Raw genomic sequence first — 22,986 nt, forward strand, 5'->3', positions numbered from 1 at the left:
CCTTTGGTGCACTTTTTAGTGGTGGTGGTTGAGGCCCAAGGGTAGTAAAGAAGCTTGACCCAATGTGCGTAAATGAATCGATCCAATCATGAACCATTCGGGCTTTGCTCGATATAAAAAACTTATTTATGATTGTTTATTTATAAATAAATTAAGTTTGAGCACAAAAAAATTTATTTATGAATAGGCTAGTGAACTATTAGGCTTGATACAAAACATTTTAAGTATAGACTTATTTATAAATTCATATGTGTTAACTAAATATTAGGGGTGTGCATGGGTCGGGTTGGGTCGAGTTGAAGGGATTTTTTGACCCAACCCACCATGGTGGGTCAAAAAAAATTCAACCCAACCCACATGGATCGGGTTGGGTCGAATTGAACCCATTGCCAAATTTTTATTATTATTATTATTAAATTTATTAAATATATTATTATTAGTATATTTTATATATATATATATATTATATTATATATAAGCACTTATAGTATATAATATTGTTATTAGTATATATTAAATTTACAGCTGATTTTTTTTTTTAATTTATTAAATATATAATATATTTTAAATATATATTAAATATGGGTGGGTCAAGTCGGGTTTGGCGGATTTGTAATTTTATGACCCACACTCAACCCGACCCACTATAAAAAAAAATTTTGTGACCCAACCCAACCCACCAAGCCTTAAAAACTAACCTAACCCGATGGGTCGGGTTGGGTCGGTCGGGTTTGGCGGGACGGTGGGTTTTCTGCACACCCCTACTAAATATACTTATTACACATATTTTATAATGACATGGCCAACATATGACCATTACCTATTACTTTAATTTTTTCCTTCCCTCTAAATTGACCAAGAATCACTTTAGACTATAGTTACATTTAAAAAATAATTATTTAATTAAGTAGGCCACATATGATCATTCTCTATCAATTATCAAAAGTAAAGTTATGAAACATGTTAGTATTTTCTTATTCATAATAGTTCTAATCAAATATTTTTCTAGTTTTTAACCGTTTAACGTGAATGTAAAAATTATATTTTGAAAAATTGCTGAATGTATAGACAAGGAATGATAAATAAATGAATTTAATTATGTAAGTTTTTAATTTGAATAATGGCTAATCATAAGTAAGACTAGATGCATTATAAAATAACTATACTATTTTCTTTTCTTTTTTCTTAATTTTAGAGATTTAGCATTTGATAATGTAATTTTGTTAGATCTCAAGCTCAAAAGCTTGATCTGACCTCGAGTTTGAACTTGATATTAAGCTTGAGTTTGGCTTGACTAATTAATCAAGTATTAGTCAAGCCAAGCCAAGCTCAAACTTTTTGGTTTTTCCATGAGTTCAAGCTCAAATGCTAGTTTTCGGCTTATCACGAGCTCAAGCCAAGCTTGAACTTTTGAGTTTTCCAGGTGAACCAAGTTTAAATATGCACTACTCGACAAAAGTTCTTTAATTTGAAGGTTCTCCAAGCATGGATGTTTGGAGGATCCATTGTAATTATTAAGCTTCAAATCAAGTTGTAAGAGCCTAAGAAAATTTGATGTTATCAATTCTTTAATATAAGTATACAAGTTCTATCTATTTGTTCCAAATTTGTGTTCACTAGAATTTATTGCCTATATGGATGGAGGGGGAAGGAGGGGAAGTGGAGGGGAGTAGAGTAGAGTTAACTAAAAATAAGCTAATTTTGTACTAAATCTACTTTACTCTACTCTACTCCCCCTCCCTCTTCCTCAATCCATTCGGACCATTAGTCAAATTCTATCCATTCAAAATGTTAAATGCAAACTTCTTTAACCTTTTAGCTGTCTTCATATTGGCCAAACTTGAAATTTAATTGAATATAATATAAGATCGATAGTAATATTGTTCTCCCTAGGAGTCTTTTCAGAGCGAGCACTAATAGCCATTAGTGCACAAACAGGCAAAAAAATAAGCATTAACATTAGATGGTCTACATTATTCTAGGATGCAGGTTTTAATTTTCTGGGGACACAGTAGCCACCAATTGCATAAGCATGATCACGGTCATAAAATATTAGAGCATTCGCATCAGTAGATGCAAAATTTTTGTAAATTTGCACGTCTAAAACCTACTTTTTCTATTTTACACACTTATTTTTACAAAACACTCATATCAGTTTATCTATTCTACACATTTATTCAATAAAATATTCATTCTTTTACAATTTTTTTAATTATTTTCTTCACATCCCTCTCACTCACTGCCTATCTCTCTCTCACGGACCAAACAAAACCCAAAATTACCAACACCCAGCCACCATTAACGACCAAACCACACCCACCGTCAAAGAAATCAGCCACCATCATCAACCGACTAGCCACCGTCATCAAGCAACCAGGCACCATCATCAACAAACCAACCACCATCATCAAGCAACCAGCCACCATCATCAACAAACCAACCACCATCATCAAGCAACCAACCTCCACCATCATCAACCCATCCAGCCAAACATCATTAACTCACCTGGCCATATTAACCCACATACCCAAAACCCCATACAACCCAAAACAAAGTCAAATCAACACAAATACCCGAAACCCCATTCAACCTAAACAAAAGCCAAATCAACCCCATTCAACCCGAAACCCACTGATCAAACAACCAGAAATAAAGGAAAGCAATCAGATCGGTGGAGAGATCAGCGATTGGTTGTGATGGCAATCGGTGGTAGTGGCGGCGAGAGATCGATGGTGATTGTGGAAGCTAGAGGAATGAGATGTAAGAGAGAGAGAGCTGAGAGTGTGTTTTGCTGTTCTGATCTGATGGAGAAAACGAAAGAGTGAGGTGAGAGTTAGAGGGGATAGAGAGAAAAAGAGGAGAGAGAAAAAAAATACTAAAATATTATATGCAAATGCTATAGTAACTGTGCATATATGCACGGTTACTGTAGCAATTGTGCATAAATGCACAATTTTACACCCACTAATGTGGGTGTTTTTTTGGGCCAAAATATGTAAATGGAGTACCTTTTTCTATTTTGTAAAAGTTTACACAAGCTAATGTAGTTGCTTTTAGACCTTGAAATTAATATTTGGCCCTCCAAAAAATAAGAGCTAGAAAACTAATTGTTGGGTTCCAAAAAATAGTTGTTAATTTCAAATTTTTAGTTTTTTCCTCTCTTAATTGGTAAGTTTTTAATAACATAAATTTACTCTTAGAGTTATCTTACTTTATTTGGGACTAAGTCTTTTTGTTGTTTTTGATAAGTTTCAAATTGTTTGACAATACTTAATTAGTTAGTCACAAAACATTAAATGAAAAAAAAAAAATTACACTATGGATATGTAATGTTAGGAAGTGACAATATTTAGTGTGCGTTTGGGATGGACTGAATTTTTTAACTTATCTCCATTTTCAACTTATTTTTGCTATTATTTATAGGTCCCATTGTACTATTCAACTTATTTTTTAACATTTTTTCTACACTTTCAGTAAAAAGTTTTCAGTTTTAGTTAAATAAAATGTTCCAAACGGATACTTAAAAAGCAATTTATTTTCTCTTGGACACACACACATATATAATTTTAATTTTGAATTTTGAATTTGGGACTAAGTATTTTATTGTTATTGTTGTTGTTGAGTTTCCAATTGTTTTTCAATGCTTGATTTAAATTAAAAATGTTGAATGAAAAAAAAAATAGAGGATAATTTAATGTTAAGGGTAAAAATGTAGTTGTGTAAATGTATGTATAAAGATGTAATTCAATCTTCCAAAATTAAAATTTTTGGCTACACCCCTAAAGGTAGATATCATCAACATGTCCAGGTACAACACCAAGAGGCGAAATTCTAATTATTACACTTTAAAATTGTCAGAAAAAGAACAAACACTTCTGTCAATCACGTAGTTAAGAGTCCAAATAGATAATCAACATGAGAAAAAGAATATTCACAAACCTTTATACTTAGGAAGCAAAAAAGAGCATGATTTATATTTTTAAAACGGAGGTTTTAATGATAATATTTTCCATGATAGTAAGATTGGTTTCTAGATTATCATGCAGTGGGTTGAAAAAAATTAATAATCATTATATACTAATATGAATTAATAAGGCAGATTCTAGAACTTTAATTCCTTTCTCTCGATTGTTTACGTATTTTTACTACTTTTATATCACATCTTTGCTTAGTTTAATTATTTGCTTAGTTTTATTTAATTTCAAAACAATCAAATTTTATTAAACTAGAATAGGATTAATTTGATTCTCAAAAAAAGAATAGGATTAGTTTAGTTAAGATTTAATTAATTTTTTTATGTTAATACAAGTCTCTATGGATTTAACCTCATTATCGTCAAACTATACTTTAGTACAATTCATGCACTCACGAATAGTTTAAAATTTCATAATAAATTTTTGGCATCATTATTAACTTGTTGCATACCATCACGTGATTAGTGGTGCAAATCAATTGGTAAATCTTTTTCACGTGGCAACACATGGAGATTAATTTTACTGGAATGGTAAACTGAGGGAATTAAAATTATATAAAAATAAAAATAAAAAGCCTAAGGGTGTTTTTGTAACTATCCAAGAGCTGCCCTTTCTGGAAAAAAAAAAAAAAAAAACAACTAAACCCTAACACAAAAAAAAACCCTAAACCCTGTCTTCGCTATAAAATAGCCCAAAACGCACACATTCAACATCGCCACTCTATCGCACTTGAAAGCACAATAGCCAGTGCTTAGCTCTCATCTCTCGTCACAGCAATGGGTTTTCCTCGTGGCCGTAGCGGTGGATTCAGGGGGGGCAGAGGTGATGGAGGAGGTAGAGGAGGCAGAGGAGGCAGAGGAGGTGGAGGTGGAAGATTCGGTGACAGAGGAAGTGCCATGAAAGTTCGCGGCGGCGGACGTGGTGGCCGAGGTTTTGGTGGTGGTGGTGGTGGAAGAGGCCGGGGTGGTGGTAGAGGTGGTGGAATGAAAGGTGGAAACAAGGTGGTGGTTGAGCCTCATAGACATGGAGGCGTGTTCATTGCTAAGGGTAAAGAAGATGCTATTGTTACTAAGAATTTGGTCCCTGGTGAAGCTGTCTACAACGAGAAAAGGATCTCTATCCAGGTCAATTTCTATGTGCTTGATATTTATTTTTTGTGTTCATTGTTGGGTAAATTTACTATCTTTATGGTTTAAAAGTGTGTTCGGATTAATATTTGTTGATTTGTTGAAGCGGGTGTACCTAGAAACGATGAGCTTAGCTGAAAATGTTTTGCGTTTTGGACTTTTTGAGCTTATTTTGACGAATATTTTTGCGTTCTAGTGGTAAATATATTTGTGTTCTAAAGGATCTCTATCAATTAAATGTGTTTGGCGTTCATTGTTTGGTAAAAATATCATCTTTATGATTTAAAAGTGTGTTTGGATTAACAATTTTCTGATTTGTTGAAAGTTGGCATGTCTAGAAAAAAATGAGCTTAGCTAAAAAAGTTAAATTTTTTGGACTTTTTGAGCTTATAGTGGTACTTACACAAATGAATTTTTTGGCTTTAAGAATTCTCGTTTTGCTTTTACAGAATGAAGATGGAACAAAAGTTGAATACAGGGTTTGGAATCCGTTTCGTTCAAAGTTGGCTGCTGCCATTCTTGGTGGGGTTGATGAAATATGGATTGTGAGTGTCTGTTTTACTTCTCAATTTCATTTCATTTGTGTGCTTCATATGTCTTTGTTTCATTATGATTATTAAATCTATGAATAATTGATCTCTTTTCCCTCTGTTTGCGTTTTGATGTCTTAATGAAGAAACCTGGTGCACGGGTGCTTTACCTTGGGGCTGCTTCTGGAACCACAGTCTCTCATGTGTCTGACATTGTTGGTCCTGTGAGTAGTTATTATGAAAAATGTGGTCTTTACATGCTTGTTTACTGGAGAGTGTTGCTTAAAGTTAAAAAATTGTTGTATTTTGATTGTAGACTGGAGTGGTTTATGCAGTGGAATTTTCTCATAGAAGTGGTAGAGACTTGGTTAACATGGCAAAGAAGCGTACTAATGTTATCCCAATCATTGAAGATGCTAGACATCCTTCCAAGTATCGAATGCTGGTTGGCATGGTGGATGTGATATTTTCTGATGTTGCTCAACCGGATCAGGTTTGTTTTCATAGTCTTCATTCTTTAATGGGAATTTCAAGTACACTAATTTCTCATGGGACTTTGAGATATTTTATTTGATTGGTATCTGAATAATACTTTTGTTCTCTCCTAGTTACATATATTATTTTGATTTATCTCATTTTGTATCTTGTCTTGTATCATAATGTATATGATGAGTTACTCGGATTCCCCTTCAAGACATAATGGGTGATGAAAGACCGAGTTTCTGATGCTTTAATTAAGTCAATTCTTGTTTATTGTAATAATAAATTGTCAAATATATAAATTTCTGGTGTTTTTATCTTGTTTGCATCATGAGCTAATGAAGAGTTACTTGGGTTTCACTTCATAATTTGATTTGGGATGAAGCTTGAGTTCAGATACTCTAAAGGAGTTTTTTTTAAGAACTCTCTCTCTCTCTCTCTCTCTCTCTCTCTCTCTCTCTATTATACGTGCACAATCGGTTTCAATTTTTATTTTTTTAATCATTTAATATTTTTGATTGAATTTCACTTGTCTTCCATATTCTGCTGAAAGATGATCTTTAGATCCGGGGCATGGTTTGGGCCTTGTCTTTATCATTTAGATTAACATTTATTGCTACATTTTCTTGTACTTGTATTATCTCCTAGTTACATTTTTTTTTTTTTTTTTGAATTATCTCATTTTGTATTTTGTTATATATCATAATGCATATGATGAGTTACTCGGATTCCCCTTCAAGACATAATGGGAGATGAAAGACCGAGTTTCTGATGCTTTAATTAAGTCAATTCTTGTTTATTGTAATAATAAACTGTCAAATATATAAATTTCTGGTGTTTTTATCTTGTTTGCATCATGAGCTGCGAAGAGTTACTCGGGTTTCACTTCATAATTTTATTTGTGATGAAGCTCGAGTTCAGATACTCCAAAGAAGTTTTTTTTTAAGAACTCTCTCTCTCTCCCCACTTTATACACACACATAATCTGTTTCAATTTTTTTTTTTTATCATTTAATTTTTTTGATTGAATTTCACTTATCTTCCATATTCTGCTCAAAGATGATCTTTAGACACGGGGCATGGTTTGGGCCTTGTATATATCATTTAGATGAACATTTATTGCTACATTTTCTTTTACTCATACATAGATTCTTTTACTTACACTTTTTGTATCTTGTATTTTATATGATGATGCATATGACGAGTTACTTGGATTCCCCTTCAAGACATCATGGGTGATGCAAGCCCGAGTTTCAGATGCTGTTATTCAGTCATCTTCTTATTTATTGTTATAATATATGCTCAAATATATAATTTTACGATCTATTTATCTTGTTTTCATCATGAGCATATAAAGAGTTACTCAGGTTTCTCTTCATGATGTTATACATGATGCAAGCTCAAGTTACAATACTCTAATGAAGATGATAAGGAAGACCGATATTGCCAATATATCCTTCAGTATGCTTTATCTGGTTTTTGCCTTTTACTATCTTTGCAGGCAAGGATTCTAGCTTTGAACGCATCATATTTTCTGAAAGCTGAAGGTCATTTTGTAATTTCAATCAAGGTTTGTATATGTTCCTTTTCTTATGTTGATGACCCAATTGGACTTATATCTACATGACTGACAGAAGGTGTTTTAATAGTTTTTTTATGTCAAATTTAAGACTATGTCAAATTTTAAAGTGTAACAAGTAGAAATTTGGTTTTTGGTGTTGTACGTGTTGATGATATCTACCTTAATATTTCAGGCCAACTGCATAGATTCCACACAGCCTGCTGAGGCCGTATTTCAGAGTGAAGTGAATAAGCTAAAGCAGGATCACTTCAGGCCATCTGAACAAGTTACTCTTGAACCTTATGAGCGTGATCATGCTTGTGTGGTTGGTGGCTACCGTGTTGCCAAAAAATCAAAATCAGCATCCTAGAAGAATGTAGGCCATCTAAATTGTGTTGTTCAAAACCAGCATTTTAGCAGTATGTAGGCCATCTAAGTTTTGTTTATTATGTTGTATTGTATGTTTGTGTTGTGCCTGTTTGTGCATTATGACATTGGCCTGTTCCTTGTTATGTGAAGACTATTGGAGAGCAGTCAGAGTACAATTTTGTTAAATGCAAGATAGTTCTTATTTTCAGTTAAATTACCAGCCGAAAGCTAAAAGAAATTTGCTTTGCACATATTGAATTGATAAAATTTGACTAAATTCGATTGAACACAAATTTGGGCCAAAAAGAATTGGAACCAATGTCATTTCTATATATTCAATTTCTAAGTTAAGATCGAAATTCACAATCTCATGCTAATAGAGAACTATGCAAAAACTTAAATAAACCCGGTTGAGGCGCTAAAGCAAAACAAACCCATTTCTAGCTTAGCCAGAAGTCTTTACAGAGTTCCCGCTTTAAGCTTAAGAATGGGCCAACACGGTTCAAGATGTGTTCTTTCCATTTTTACAATTTAAACCATTTTAGGGGTTATTTATTTATTTATCTTTTGTTTTTATAAATCTTTACTAGTAAGGATCACATCTTGAGTGAATTGCAATGTGAAGCTGCTAAAGTTGTTTATCATCCTACAAAATAGCTTAACATACAAATACAATCGTTCAAAAACTGTCAGCATGCTATTCTGGAAGAATTACAAAAATGGCTCCAACAATCAATTAGCAATTGAGGTTAAAAAAATACAGATGTATTTTTGCTGAAGGGTTTCATCATTCATGCTTCTAGCTTTGACATATAATTAGATTTCAATGTAACAGGTCCCCAGCATGATACTCTGAACTACTGTTTTAAGGCGTAAGTATTGGAAGCATTGACCAGGAAGACAACATATAAAACAATAATGTTGGTATTGTAATTTGCAAACCACAAAACTTGAACTTCAATTGGATTGGGCTTGAATTATCCAATAATTCAATGTTTGGCATGACCTTCATCATGCTCGAATCCAATTTCCATCCAATGACAATTTTTGCAAAATTTACGAAGAAATAGCCACCACCCTCTTTTATACCCAATTATTGTGCTAAAAGTCATTAGTTGAGCATCCAAGCACTGGTCAACTGTCAATCTTACTGATATATCTAGTGCATTGAGCCATACCAAAATATAAAATAAAAGTTTTAAGAATGAAAGACAAACTTCAATCAAAGTTTAGGGGCAATATAATATCTTTGCCTTTTTTTTTCTCCAAATTTAAAAAAAAATATATATATAGCTAAAGTTAAGAGAAAATCTTTAAATTCTAAATTAGAGTCTAATTTTGCACCACGTGTCTCATTTAATTTTTAAATTTGTGTGTCAAATGTATTATTAGGTGCAAAAATCAAAGAGTTTATATTCAATTAGATTCTAAACTAAAATTTAATTGGAGTTAAATTTTGCATCATGTGTTCCATCTAATTTTAATTTTTTTAAAAAAAATTTTATGGCAAACAAATTATTGGATGCAAAAAGCAAAGAGTCATCCAATTAGATTCTAAATCTTGTGTGTGTGTGTAATTCTGATTATTTTTAAATGTACCCGTGCATATGCACTAGGTTACACACTAGTTTTATATAAAACAAATAATTAAATAATAAAGATTTCTTGAAATTTATATATTTTCTCTAATTGTTGGCTAAACCTAAACAAATGTGAGTCATGGAAAAAATATAATATGGGGAGAAAAATTGAATCCAAAGATGACATTCAAGTCTAAAAGGATGTCATCAAATATATGAAGGAACACGAAATAAATTGGTAGTTGCTAATAAGAGTAAGGAGCTTGGGTATGATGTCTATCTTACTTTTACGGAAAGTCTATCGCAACAACTTTCATAGTGGATTTGATTAGTTGAGCTTTGACTCAAAAGCGTTTTTTCATTACGTGAACAAATCCTTGTCTTTGTGTGTGTGAGTTGTTCATTTGATGTTTATTATGTGCTTGACTATCTGTGATGCACATTATGTATAAAATTGCATAATTAATTATCTTGACTTAATAATCGAATAAATAGTTATAATTGGTAGTAAGCCATATTAAGGGTCTAAACAAAATTTTCAATTTTAGATTTTGGAATTTAGTTGAATTTTAATTTGGTTTTTGAGAGTTAATTTAGATGAAAATGAAAAATTAAGCTCAATAATGTAAATTATAATCTTTTGATGAAACGTGGACTTCAATAGTTAATTTTTTTTTTCTTTTGCTCAAAAAAAAAAAAAAAGATTTTTCTTATAAGGTTGGACAACACTTTTGAACATACCGACTGATGACATTTAAGTCCTTAAAACAACAAGAAAATTCCTAACTATTCAAATTAAAGCTACCTAGAAACCAACCAAGTCGTTTATTTATCGTAAAATGCTGGTTTTCTTTTCCCACTGAGGTACATATTTTATCACATTATAGTCTAGATGTTAGTATTTTTTTTTTTTTTGGGGGGGGGGGGGGGGGGGGGGAGGGGGGGGGGTGGGGGGCTATATATTATATCCTTATGAGTTTACCAAATTTTTTTTTTTTTGGAGAAAGTATGAGTTTACCATTTGAAATAAATAAATAAAAAATTTTAAACAAAACTTGCATTTATTTTCCTGTTCTTGAATTCATTATTGAGTCTCTAACTTAGTAATTTCCATCAGCCTATCATTTTGTAATCCAAATATGATTTTACCATGTCTGACATATCACAACATTGCATACAGAAATGGGAAATTTGCTCTTAACATGTTAATATGTTTGCAAAAAAATGTAAATCTTGAGACAGAAATGGGAAATAAATAATCTTTGCCCATTTTCTACAATGTCAGCTAAGTGTACAACATACATTCAAACTGGATCTAGTTTGAGAGATAACAGGACCCTTTAAATTTAAACATCTGCAACATGCATATCCAATTACGCAAGATACTGCTAATTCTAGCTATGAAAATTGGAGTATCATAATGACACACTAATATGATACCTGAAATCATAGGTTGAACACTGTTAAGAACCATGGTCACACCAAGGAGGATTGCTAGGCGAGAGACAGCTTCTTGTAACTCTGTACTGCTTGTAAATATGGCAGCAAAATGGTCTTTAGTTATCAGGATAACAACCATGAAAAAGATCCCAATAAGGAGAGACTGAAATACAGTCACATAAACAGAGTATTTGGTAGCTCTTGGATGCCCCAACCCGAGCTCATTGGAAACTCGGACACTGCCACCAGGAAAGAAGAAAATAAGCTATAGAGTAACAAAAAATTTTAAAAAGGGAAGGACAATTACCCAATAAAATAACGAGATTAAATTGTATACAGATGTGGTGTAAAACCTAAGTTTTACCTCTCCAATCTTAACATGCCACATCATCATATTACATATCATAAAATAGACACAATCACACTCAATTAATTTTAATATCCATTTGAAAATCCAATTTAATTGTAAGTTTATTGAGATGTTATTATGTGTGATAGGGTGTATTAAGTATTAAGTAAAAAGCTAATCTAGCAATCTCTTATTGGATGGTGTCAAAACATAGGTTTTACGCCCCATCCTTATCAAATTCAGTCTCTAAAATAATATATGTAAGAATGAAAACACAAGGATAGACCAAACGCAGACACACACTATAGCAAGATGCATACAAACACAGTTACACACATATTCACATGGGTGCGATTCAAAAACAAGCCTTCAAATATCTAGCTAATATACCTACAATTCATTCTGTCACACCAAAAATTACTAAATGCAGTGAGCAATGTAATTTATCAAAAAATATGAACATCTTTTCAAAAATATGTATAATTTGAATTGTATAATTATGATTATTTTTAATTGTAGTTGTGCATATGTACAGGGCTACACACTAGTTTCTACTAATTGTTGGATATTGTATAAGGCATATGAAGTGCATTTATTTTTGGTGAAAAATCAAAGCCACAACCTATATGTTTTCATAAAGGAAAGCAAGGTGCAGAAAAAATTGAATGACTTTTATCCATAATTGATAAATGATGGAACAAATATGGAAGTGATAAATCTTATTAGAATATGCTAGACAATAGGCTTATGAATTAATAATTCACTTAATTTGTGTTGACATTATTCTTAGTTGAGAAAGAAAAGAAAAAATTACCAAACAGAGTAATCGTGTTAAATTTAATCTTACAGTTAATTTTGAATACTTGCTTGAATTTTAAATGCATTAGGATTATGATTGTCACAAGTGAAGAGACATTTTTCAAAATTTTCATTCAACCACCCCCTTGTTGGTGCATCTTCACATTTTGAATTTATATTGATCTAATTGTTATTCTATCTTGCATGCTTTCTTTGTAGCATAATTGCTAATCATGATAAATTTGCATAGGTAATGTGTGGTCTTATTAATAGTTATATATATATATATATATGGGGGGAAGTATATATCTTAACTTCTTTTTGTAATCTGGTAGTGCATTTTAGTTTAATTTTGGTTTTTATGATTTTAAAACAATTATTAATACTGCATTTTTTATTTAATTAACTATTCCGTGCATTGCACGGGTTAGCAACTAATAACTTAATAAGAGCAAAAACAATGCACTCTGAGCTGTTGAGAAAGTTTAGGGAGGGATCATCAAAGTGTAAGAGGGGGAATGCAAGTTATGGAATTACCCCAAGATAGAATCCTTAACAGTAAAGATTAAAAAAAAAAAAAGGTTTGAATTTGTTAAAAATCGTAGTCGTACAGCTAGATGGAAAGACCGCATCTTGGTCTGAGTTGGCCCAACTGTAGGTCCTAGTTCAGGCTTAGCATCCACATCAGTGGATGCATAATTTTTGTAAATTTACACATCTAAAACCTTTTTTTTTTTTTTTTACACTATTTTTTTTACAAAACACCCACATCAGTTTGTCTATTATACACATTTATTCAAATAAAATATTCATTCGTGAATCAACACCCAGCCACCATCAATGCTCAAAGCAATGGCGATCATCAACCAGCCTCTATCAACAACCCACACAACCACCACCATCAAGCCAACCACCATCATCAACCCACCATCAAAATCCCAAAACCACTAATCAAAATCCCAAAACCCACTAATCAAAATCATCAAAATCCACGGATCAAAATCACAAAACCATCAAACAAAGATTGAGCTACATCAACAATCAAAGTAGCAGCGAGGCGAAACCATCAACGATCAAAACAGTGACGATCGGCGAGGCAGTGGCGATTGGCATGAGCAGCGGCGAGTGAGGTGATCGGCAGTGGCACGGCTGTGGCGAGACTTGAAAGAGTAACGGAGATCAGTGGGAGAAGCAAGAGCGTGAGGCAATAATCAACAACCCGAGAGAAAAAGAGAGAGTGAGGTGGAGAGAGAAAAAATTAATAAAATAACTTATACACGAGTTACAGTAACCATGTAAATATACACGGTTACTGTAGCTCATGTGTATATTTACACATTTTTACCCCTACTGATGTGGGTGTTTTTTTACTCAAAATGTGTAAAATTAGAAACTTTTTCTATTTTAGAAGACTATCCATAGGCTAATGTGATTGCTCTGAGTTCTTGCTAAGCTTTGAAATGTATTTATTTTTTTTAGGGCCTTCAACTAGTTTTAATGGGGGCAAAGAAAGTTTTTGTACAGTTCTCATATAGCATGAGAACGTGAACTTCGATCTTAACTCAAGAACTGAATAGAGGTGGAATTGCAACTTTTGAATATAAGTATACAAGTTCTATCTATTTGGCCAAATTTTGTGTTCAATCGAATTTAGTCAAATTCTATCCATTCAATATATTTTTTTTTTTTGTTTTTTTGCCCAACTTGAAATTTAACTAAATATAATATAAGATCGATGGTAATATTGTATTATTGTTCTCCCCAGTAGTCTATTTAGAACAAGTACTAACAGCCATTAGAGCACACAAGGCCGGCCTAACAAACTTTAGGGCCAGTCCAACAAACTTTGAAGCCTAAAGCAATATATTTAAATTGGGCCATTTTGTTACTATTTAAAAAATATTTAACTAGTTTTTAATATCATAATTTTTTAATTCTTTATATCTTGTAATATGGTTTTTTTTTTTCTTTGGTTGAAGAAATGCTAAAACTATAACAAATTTTACTACAAAAAATTTACTAACAATGCAGCAATAAATGTGATTAATGACACTTTAAGAAAATAATAAATAAGTATTTGAATGAATGATGTTAGAGATATTATAAAATTTACGAGGCTTATAAAAATGTATCACCAATGCTAGAATTGCATAGAACCCAAGTTGATAAGTGCATTAGCACATTGAGATTGACTTCCCTAAATAAATGTTAAAGGCTTAAAGCGTCCTGAGGCCAATTTCAGTCAATGTTATTTTCCATTAATTTTATCAAAAGGGCCACAGGCATATAGGTGAGAGTTTATACTTGGAAATGTTGGCCTGTTTGGTTGTGTTGTTTAAACAATACAACACATATTTCCACAATACTTAAAATGTTACTAGGAAAACAATACAAATGGGCTTACTGGTATCAATGGTGAAGTCCAAATTTCAATTTGAGGAAGACAAGATTTAAAAACAAGATTGGAAGCAAAAGAAAGTTGTAATACTAATATAATATAAATTTAAATTGTAATATATCTTTCTAATACTTGGTTAAATTTACTCTAGGGGTATCTACCGGAACCCAGAAATTGACCCACCCACCTAAACCACTGGAGGTGACCTAAAAACCGGCTGACTCGATGCCGGTGACGGGTCTTCACCACCAAAAACTAACTTAAGGTGGGTTGAGTGGCGGGTTTTCTTCTTCAAAACTTGATTTAACCGATTCGATCGACGAAACCCATGAAAGAAGGCTGGATTTACCTAGATCCATTCAGATTCATCGATATTTCAGTGAAGGTTTGGTAGTTTTTGGTTAGATTTGGTGAAATCTAGGTTTTCTTGCTTAGATTTGGCGATGAGATGAAGATTTTGCTCAGATCTAGGCTTGATGTGGCGCTTTTGCTTCGATTTTTAATTAGATCTGATGATGAGGTGAAGTTTTTGCTCAAATCTAGGCTTGATGTGGTGGTTTTGATCTTCGATCTGGCAATGATCCTGTGGTTGTAACTCTATACCAAGGCCAACTGACCCAACCGTTGTCTACCGAAGATTGATCCAACTTGACTCGAGGTCATTTGTGGTCGGCGGTTGGTTGTTCAACTGTCCACCCGATGTAAGTGGGTCGGTTGCGGGTTAGGCATAAACCCGACCCGTGGACACCCCTAATTTACTCAGTTGCCCTTAACGATTTTTTATTTTTTAAATGATTTTTTTTTCCATATCTAATAATTTGATTACTCAAAATAATAATAGGGAAATGTTAACGAATGTCCTAAGTGCATTGGTTTATAAATTATTTTTAAAAATATTTTATGAAAAAATGATAAAATAATTAACTTTTTTGACAACTTTTTTTTTTTTTTTTTTAATGAAAGTGGTATTAAAAACTTTCATAAAATAGTTTATTAACAATTTAGGACACCCGTTAACATGACCCATAATAATATACTTGGAGAGTTGTCTATTTAGTGCCTTAATTGCTTTTAAAAAATTATATAGATTTCAATCTTTCTTTCTATATTCTTTTAATTATTTAATAGATTTAATTTTATAACAAAAACCTAGAGTTTGAACTTTAAATAGTGAAAGATTCAAGAGATTGATCAAAAAAATATTAATGGAGAGATGGAGTCATTGGAGAATTATTGTTGTGAGAAAATAATATACAAATAGTGGATATTTTAAATTATTTTGAATATAAAATATAGGATTTGATTTAAACAAAAATGGTGTCATGATATGGGATATAACACATTGAGTTTCAATTCCAGTAAAAGACTATTGTTTCTATGGTAATTTTTTTTATATTTGTCACATGGCAAAGAAATAATCCCATTTTTAAAATAAAGAATACAAATACCACAAGAGAAATGCCAACTACTTCCACAATGTCTACTTCTGGATAATGCCAAAAATAGTTGTGGTAATAGCCTTCCTCAATCCTCACTTGATTAACCTAATAATAGACACAACCTTTTTTTTTCTTTACAATATTTGGGTACAATTTTTTTTTTTTTTAGATTTCATTTTATACCTTATTTTTTTATATTTAAATTCAACCATATAATTTTATTGATCAAATTTTCAATGATAGTTAAATTTAAGATTAAATTACAACTTGCACCCTTTAAGTTTACATAAAATTCAATTAAGTTTTTTCACTTTATATTTGCTCAATTCATTCATTTAAGTTTCAGTTTTATTTAATTCAATCTCTGGTTAGTTTCGGTAAATATTGTGCCAAAACAACATAGTTTTAAAATTTTAATTAATAAATAAAAAATATTTGTTTCTAAAAAAATATAAATATTTTATTTTATTTTATTTGTAACTCTTTAAAGGAAGAGAGAGACAGAGAGAGAAATATTTAATTTTGTTTTGCACATGATTAAATAAAATAAATTGTGGGGTCAGTCCGTTTGATGATTTGATCTTATCTGTTCCACTTCTTTTGGAAAACATACATACAATACATACATGCCACTGAATCTAATCCATTCCAAATGTTCAAGAAAAGATTTTTAACTTTTACATGCAAATAAGACCCGGTCCAAATTTGGAGCTTGCAGTTTCCGTTGACTTCTTCTTGGTCCAGAAGTAGAGAACATACCTCTTTTTCAGGTTAGAAATTGTTTGTTTTTACACTTTTTCGTTTTCAGAGAGAGTTTTGGCATCTGGGTATTGCTTATTTGGTTGAGATTTAGCTTAGAAATTGACTGAAATGGCTGTTCAAGAATCAAGTTGCATGCGATATAAATTGTGGGGTCATGCAGAAAGCCAGTCTGACATTTTTGCATTTGATCATACGTGTGGCGCTTTATTGGGTTCATATCAATGTATGCTTTTACAATTCTTTGCACTGAGAATTTGTGAATTTCTGGTTTTTCGAGATTTACCTTGGAATCTTACTGAGATGGTTATGGAATTGACATTTCTTGAAAATAGTCGAATAATTCATTCTGTAAATATCAAGATTTATGGGTATTGCAATAGGTACAAAGTATCATATTTGGCTAGATTCTGCTTTCTATTTGAATTCTGGCTTCTTCTCTTAAGAAGTTCTAGAAAAATAAGAACAAAGAAGGGAAAAAAAAGAGTCTATATTGTTAGTTAGTATTAGTTGAACTCCCCAATCCCTTACATTTCTTGATTTTGAATGTTCTGTTACTTTATTATGCCTTATAATCTATTAATAGCTGCAACAACTTTACTTGCTTACCTTCCTAGCACTTGTTATACGCTTACTATTTGCCTTCTAGCTGTTTGCTCACTTTTCTTCCATGAATTTTGCTATCTTGTAGCTTAAGTATCATGATATTGCATTGAATGAATGATAATTTCAGAAACACAGTTTAAATTAATTAATTGGTTTTTTCTAACCAGGGTATTTCTTTTCTTGCATGTAGATGTTGCAATAATATGGCATCAGCTAGGGAATTTCATTAACATAGAGGCTTTGGAATAATATAACAACAAGATTTCTCTTGCTCGGCAGCAAAAATGGCTTTGGCTTCTTCTGTAAAAGTGGTTCTAGGCTCAATTGCTTTTGCAATCTTCAGGGGAGGACTGCAGGGTCCCTCCTGGGGGGCATGCTAATGTTCATATTTCAAGTCATAACTCATAACTGCAGATCAAGCATATGCTGCAATTGATCTTCAAATCCTTGGTCTTCTCTTTGGGACCATGGTTGTCAGTGTATATCTTGAAAGGGCAGATATGTTCAAGTACTTGGGAAAGTTGCTCTCATGGAAGAATAGAGGGGCAAAGGATTTAATTTGTTGAGTCTGCCTGATTTCTGCCATTTCAAGTGCTTTTTTTGCTAATGATACCTCTTGTGTAGTTTTGACTGAATTTGTCTTGAAAACTGCAAGGCAACATAATCTCCCACCTCATCCTTTCCTTCTTGCCATGGCCTGTAGTGCAAATATTGGGTCGGCAGCAACTCCAATTGGCAACCCCCAAAACTTGGTTATAGCCGTTCAGAGCAAGATATCTTTTGGGAATTTTCTAATAGGAATTCTCCCTGCAATGATCATGGGTGTAATTGTCAATGCCCTACTTCTTCTATGTATGTACTGGAAGTTGTTATCTATTGAAAAGGATGAGGAAGATGTAGCTGTAGAAGTTATTGCAGAGAAGGAAGTGAATTCTCATCGTTTTTCACCAGCCACAATGTCACATTTTACATCCTTGAATTCTCAGGAATGGAACTCTAAATTGGAAGTTATGGCTGTGCAAAGCTCTCCTGGCATGAGTGTTCCCATGAGACATGTTGAGAACCTTGGGAACTGATCAATTCCGAGTCAGAATGAAATCCAAGGGGTTCCTAGTGGCACATTGGAGTCTGCAAGAAATTCTAATGCATCAAAAGAGGCAGCAAATGATGTATCTTCTCAGGTAAAGGAGGAAACAATCCCTTCAAAGAGAGTTGCATAATTGGATAGACTAAGAGATGTACTTTATGATTAAATAGAGATCAAGAGAAAAACAACATTTGTCAGCTTTGAAATGCTCAAATGTTGAAACAATCTTCCTCCTCTGCAATAACTTATACAGCTATGCATGAAAAAATAAAAACTGGGAATACTATGATATCCCGAAGAGATAATCTGTATGCAAAGTCCAAACTATTCACTAACATATTCCCCAGAAATCTAAAGACAGCACAACAAACTTATATACATCCCAATGTTGAATTAGCCTCTGTACAGCTTGAAATTGCTAACAAGAAAGCTTGGCAAACTCGTTTTATTCAATAAGGAAAAAAGTTGTTTAAAACGGACTTTCAAACAAGTGTTAGTCCAAAAACCTAATTTCATCTGACATATCCAAAAAAAAAAAAAAAGAATTATGAAACAGATAATAGAAAAAAAAAAAAAAATATATATATATATAAGAATTATGAAACAGATAATAGATAATAGAAAAAAAAAAATATATATATATATATATATATATGGAAGAAATCCATCAACATACCAGTTGGTACATTTGAAGCCAAATTTGACATGACAAGTATGACAACGGTGAGAATTGCTATCCCACTAACACGATTGATTTTTGAATAGGGCTCCATAAAGTCCCATAGAGTACTTGGGATTCCAGTTTTGTTAAAGCCTTCAACTGTGATAAACATTCCACAAAAGAAAACTAACAGAGAATAGGAGACCTGGCAGAGAAGAGAAATAAACTTGACATATAGTAAACTCTCCAACAAGCAATCAGTGGTCATAATCACCAAGAAGTTATGATTTACAGTTTTTTGATAGGCAAAAAATAATTTAAAGGTAGAAAGCAACGTGCTTGCAGATTATACCTTTTCAAAGCTTGGCCTAGCATCCCTGAAATCAAGAACCACAAGAGCAAGCGCAGCAGTAATTGCAGTCCACGAGATATTTAGACCCAGAAGCAAAGCAATCAACATTCTTATAGTAACAAGGTAAACACATGATTTCCACAATATTTTTTTCCATCTCGTGGTCAAATCATCTTTTCTTCTGAAGACAGTACAGAAAGTACATCTCTTAGTCTATCCAATGATGCAACTCTCTTTGAAGGGATTGTTTCCTCCTTTACCTGAGAAGATACATCATTTTCTGCCTCTTTTGATGCATTAGAATTTCTTGCAGGCTCCAATGTGCCACTAGGAACCCCTTGGATTTCATTCTCACTCGGAATTGATCGGTTCCTATGTTTCTCAATATGTCCCATGGGAACACTCATGCCAGGAAAGCTTTGCACAGCCATAACTTCCAATTTAGAGTTACATTCCTGAGAACTCAAGGATGTAAAATCTGACATTGTGGCTGGTGAAAAACGATGAGAATTCACTTCCTCCTCTGCAATAACTTCTACGGCTACATCTTCCTCATCCTTTTCAATAGATAAACAACTTCCAGTACATACATAGAAGTAGGGCATTGACAATTACACCCATGATCATTGCAGGGAGAATTCCTATTAGAAAATTCCCAGAAGATATCTTGCTCTGAACGGCTATAACCAAGTTTTGGGGGTTGCCAATTGGAGTTGCTGCCGACCCAATATTTGCACTACAGGCCAGGGCAAGAAGGAAAGGATGAGGTGGGAGATTATGTTGCCTTGCAATTTTCAAGACAAATTCAGTCAAAACTACACAAGAGGTGTCATTAGTAAAAAAAGCACTTGAAATGGCAGAAATCAGGCAGACTCGACAAATTAAATCCTTTGCCCCTCTACTCTTCCATGAGAGCAACTTTCCCAAGTACTTGAACATATCTGCCCTTTCAAGATATACACTGACAACCATGGTCCCAAAGAGAAGACCAAGGATTTGAAGATCAATTGCAGCATATGCTTGATCTGCAGTTATGAGTTATGACTTGAAATATGACCATTAGCATGTCCCCCAGGAGGAACCCTGCAGTCCTCCCAACTGGTAGAAAAGGAACAGCTGGGAAAACCGCCAATACCCAGAAGATTGCAAAAGCAATTGAGCCTAGAACCACTTTTACAGAAGAAGCCAAAGCCATTTTTGCTGCGGAGCAAGAGAAAATCTTGTTGTTATACTATTCCAAGGGCTCTATGTTAATGGAATTCCCTAGCTGATGCCATATTATTGCAACATCTACATGCAAGAAAAGAAATACCCTGGTTAGAAAAAAACGAATTAATTAATTTAAACTGTGTTTCTGAAGTTATCATTCATTCAATGCAATCTCATGATACTTAAGCTACAAGATAGTGAAATTCATGGTGAACAAACAGCTAGAAGGCAAATAGTAAGCATATAACAAGTGCTGGGAAGATAAGCAAGTAAAGTTGTTGCAGCTATTAATAGATTATAAGGCATAATAAATTAACAGAACATTCAAAATCAAGAAATGTAAGGGATTGGGGAGTTCAACTAATAGTAACTAACAATATACTCCTTTTTTTTCCTCCTTTGTTCTTATTTTCCTAGAACTTCTTAAGAGAAGAAGCCAGATTTCAAATAGAAAGCAGAATCTAGCCAAATATGATACTTTGTATCTATTGCAATACCCTTTAATCTTGATATTAACAGAATGAATTATTCGACTATTTTCAAGAAATGTCACTTCCATAACCATCTCAGTAAGATTCCAAGGTAAATCTCGAAAAACCAGAAATTCACAAATTCTCAGTGCAAAGAATTGTAGAAGCATACATTGATATGAACCCAATAAAGCGCCACACGTATGATCAAATGCAAAAATGTCAGACTGGCTTTCTGCATGACCCCACAATTTATATCGCATGCAACTTGATTCTTGAACAGCCATTTCAGTCAATTTCTAAGCTAAATCTCAACCAAATATGCAATACCCAGATTCCAAAACTCTCTCTGAAAACGAAAAACAGTGTGAAAACAAACAATTTCTAACCTGAAAAAGAGGTATGTTCTCTCCAGAAGTCTGGACGAAGAAGTCAACGGAAACTGCAAGTTCCAAATTTTGGACCGGGTCTTATTTGCATGTAAAAGCTAAAAATCTTTTCTCGAACATTTGGAATGGATTAGATTCAGTGGCATGCATGTATTGTATGAATGTTTTCCAAAAGAAGTAGAACAGAATAAGATCAAATCATCAAACGGGCTGACATATATAAAAAGTGGGAGCTTGCTTCAAAAAAAAAAAAATAGCGGGAGCTTTCACACCTGATAGGGAGACATAAAAGTGGAGCTTAATACTTCTCTTTCAAAATCCAAGGAGACAATAAATAGATCGAACTGAACGACGTGTAACAGTAACACGTCATGGCCTCATGGTAACAGGGTACAAATCTTCTGTAATACGTTTAATATAATACTTTATATTCTACCGGTCACTATTTATCATATTTTTACTTTACTCTCCTTATAAAATAATTAAAATTTACAATAAAAAGCAATTATACACATATTAGATAATAATTAGTAGAACATAAAATAGTACACAAAAAGTGGCACAGATGATTTATGTTCATAGTAATGCTAAGGACAAATATTTTTACTATTGGTGATGACGTTGAGCTTGTAATTTTTTTTTTTTTTTTATTGTTCATTATTATTCTTAACTAGTTGTTAACTCATGCTATGCATAGAAACTTACTTTTTTGTGAAGTAGACTAAAATAATTTTGGAAAAATTTTAAGAAACTACACCATTGCAATAATTGCTTTTGTATAACTTCAATTTGTGTTATAGTTTGATGAAGAAGTCATTGTTTGAACGTGCAATGGCTTACAAGAAATTTGTTAGACAATTTTAGATACTGCAAAAAAATCTGCTTAGAAATTATTGAAACAAAACAAAATATATATATGACTAAACAATAGAGAAATATAAGAGAAAGATGGATTACATTCGAAAGAATAATTTCAATTAGGGTCATGCTAACGAATGCCCTTAGGGCCCTCATTAATAATCCATTTTAAGAAAGTTTTAATACCACTTTTATGATCAATGAAAAAAGTTGTTAAAATATTAATTACTTTTTTTTTTCTATTTTCCATAAAAACTTTCTTTAAATGGATTATTAACCAGTGTCCTAAGGGCACTTGTTAGCATTTCCCTTTCAATTTTTGAAATCTTTTTATCTTGTAAAAAATGGCTAGAGAGAGTTTAGTGGTTCATGTACAAAAATTACTTTTTAAAAAATACATGAAAAACCATAATATATATATATATATTAACAAATTAAGTAGAGGAAAAGAAAATAACATAAGAACAGCTCATACCTCTACTCGGCTTTAAAAGGCACTCGTTAGCATTTCCCTTTCAATTTTTGCAATCTTTTTATCTTGTAAAAAATG

The 22,986-nt window shown here is 32.7% G+C and overlaps 1 protein-coding gene, 3 non-coding genes and 2 pseudogenes across 4 annotated transcripts; 5 read left to right on the forward strand and 1 right to left on the reverse strand.

The window, feature by feature from the left end:
• The first annotated feature begins 4,651 nt into the window (after positions 1-4,651).
• Positions 4,652-8,255, forward strand: LOC112039444 (rRNA 2'-O-methyltransferase fibrillarin 1). The gene is made up of 6 exons (XM_024072324.2): positions 4,652-5,098; positions 5,551-5,646; positions 5,778-5,855; positions 5,948-6,124; positions 7,613-7,681; positions 7,866-8,255. Exons 1-6 carry the CDS (start codon positions 4,751-4,753, stop codon positions 8,040-8,042), a joined length of 945 nt encoding a protein of 314 aa, XP_023928092.1. The 5' UTR covers positions 4,652-4,750; the 3' UTR covers positions 8,043-8,255.
• Positions 6,291-6,361, forward strand: LOC112039457 (small nucleolar RNA snoR60). Its single transcript, XR_002886003.1, has one exon. It is a non-coding gene; the product is annotated as a small nucleolar RNA snoR60 (small nucleolar RNA).
• On the forward strand, positions 6,817-6,887 carry LOC112039454 (small nucleolar RNA snoR60). Its single transcript, XR_002886001.1, has one exon. It is a non-coding gene; the product is annotated as a small nucleolar RNA snoR60 (small nucleolar RNA).
• On the forward strand, positions 7,303-7,373 carry LOC112039456 (small nucleolar RNA snoR60). Its single transcript, XR_002886002.1, has one exon. It is a non-coding gene; the product is annotated as a small nucleolar RNA snoR60 (small nucleolar RNA).
• An 8,395-nt stretch (positions 8,256-16,650) lies between the features above and the next one.
• Positions 16,651-18,722, forward strand: LOC112039448 (silicon efflux transporter LSI3-like; annotated as a pseudogene).
• A 371-nt stretch (positions 18,723-19,093) lies between these two features.
• Positions 19,094-21,556, reverse strand: LOC112039431 (silicon efflux transporter LSI2-like; annotated as a pseudogene).
• Positions 21,557-22,986: the final 1,430 nt, after the last annotated feature.

The sequence above is a fragment of the Quercus suber genome, unplaced genomic scaffold (assembly GCF_002906115.3).
Source record: "Quercus suber isolate HL8 unplaced genomic scaffold, Cork oak 2.0 scaffold_1033, whole genome shotgun sequence".
NCBI classification, from domain to species: Eukaryota; Viridiplantae; Streptophyta; class Magnoliopsida; order Fagales; family Fagaceae; genus Quercus; species Quercus suber.